Source organism: Phoenix dactylifera, unplaced genomic scaffold, assembly GCF_009389715.1.
Source record: "Phoenix dactylifera cultivar Barhee BC4 unplaced genomic scaffold, palm_55x_up_171113_PBpolish2nd_filt_p 000270F, whole genome shotgun sequence".
NCBI classification, from domain to species: Eukaryota; Viridiplantae; Streptophyta; class Magnoliopsida; order Arecales; family Arecaceae; genus Phoenix; species Phoenix dactylifera.
In genome coordinates this window covers 572,501-573,835 of record NW_024067758.1, presented here as the reverse complement: position 1 = coordinate 573,835, position 1,335 = coordinate 572,501, and the positions used below count along the sequence as shown (strand labels likewise).

The following is a 1,335-nucleotide window of genomic DNA, read 5'->3' as shown; positions in this document are numbered from 1 at the left end:
TTATTGAATGATATCATATATCTCACTCTTTTTCTTTGCGTTTTGATTATTTCTGCAGAACTTTGAAAAATTATGGAAGGAAATTAATATACTTACTGATGAAAAGAAATTTGTGATGTTGAATTCATCACATCCTATTGTTAACACTTCCGACTTTTGCTCACCGCAACCCTATTGTTAACGACTGCCGTCCAACCACCATAAGACATGGCATGCCAAACATTGGCATTTTAATCAACAACTTCCGGGGGGGGGGGGGGGAATATCAAACACAATCATACTGATGATGGAGATTATACCTCACTTCATAGCATATGATCAAGTACTCCATAAAGAATAAAGGCCAGTCGTAACCAATCAAAGTGAAATTTCCCTCACCAACTCCCAAAAAAATTTGATAATATACACAAGATGTAGGGAATTTGAGAAGCTTCTTATTGGAGGACATATCATTAAAGGCCTTGATCCAACCTAACCGAGCATAGGCCGGCCAGGGGCCTAGCACTCATTAGGCCTTAGAAAGTCCTGTAACCTGTCGGCCTCTCAGCATCTTACTTTAAAGAACCGTTGGCTTCAATGATACAAGATGCTTCTCCTTTCCTCCATAGAGGCTCTGCTGCACGCTTGGTTATGATGCAAGAAAATTCCACAGCATCCGACAGCTCCTTTAACTTTCCTAGGCCTCTTACCTTTATGCAGTTTTATTAAGGTAAGTGGATCCCAATAAGCCTACCTCACAAGCGAAGAGAGCCGTCCGATAGATATCCTATACAGAAAGCTACATGGTTGGCATGTGCTGTGCCTCATTTGTTCTGGACATTCTACCAACCAAAACATAGTGCTTTATGTTGTGCTTTCTCTAGGCCATGAGGTCCCCATTGATTCTATCCTTCTTTATGAATACTCAAGCATGGGTGGTGGTAATCATCCCTCCTGCCTGTCATCTCATCAGAAAAATAATTGCTTATAACAAACGCATTCCCTACTCTTCACAGCGTATTAACTAACTACACCCTTCTCTAGGGGTGCAGCTGATTTGTCTGGTGGAGAACTCAATTCCTATAAAAGTACAATTTAACCATCAGTCCCATGTAGACCCTCTTCATCCAAGTATATATTTCTACACAGGACTCGCAGCACTGCCATTTGTGCCATATCTCACAGCCATAACTCCATCAGCATGGATTTAGACATGAACCAAATGGCCCCCGAGGCAACTGCGGAATCGATGGACCTCCTTTCGCGTGCATGGTGTAGCTCTGCCATACAAGTTTTCCAACCAACGCTGCAGGATATTTCGATGAATCTCAACAAGAAACCAGTGATGGCACTTGA

At 42.2% G+C, this 1,335-nt stretch overlaps 1 protein-coding gene and 1 long non-coding RNA gene across 3 annotated transcripts in view; one reads left to right on the top strand and one right to left on the bottom strand.

Moving 5' to 3' along the window:
* Window positions 1-304: 304 nt before the first annotated feature.
* Window positions 305-1,335, bottom strand: part of LOC113461893 — a 9,592-nt gene continuing 8,561 nt past the window's right edge. The window contains exon 2 of the long non-coding RNA XR_003384158.2: window positions 305-1,335. This exon is cut by the window's right edge and continues 58 nt beyond it. This is a non-coding gene — a long non-coding RNA (uncharacterized LOC113461893).
* Window positions 1,157-1,335, top strand: part of LOC103699543 (VAN3-binding protein) — a 5,835-nt gene continuing 5,656 nt past the window's right edge. For both annotated transcript variants that reach the window (XM_008781571.4, XM_008781566.3), the window contains exon 1: window positions 1,157-1,335. This exon is cut by the window's right edge and continues 25 nt beyond it. In XM_008781571.4, the coding sequence (XP_008779793.2) occupies window positions 1,181-1,335 (155 nt within the window). In that variant the 5' untranslated portion in view covers window positions 1,157-1,180.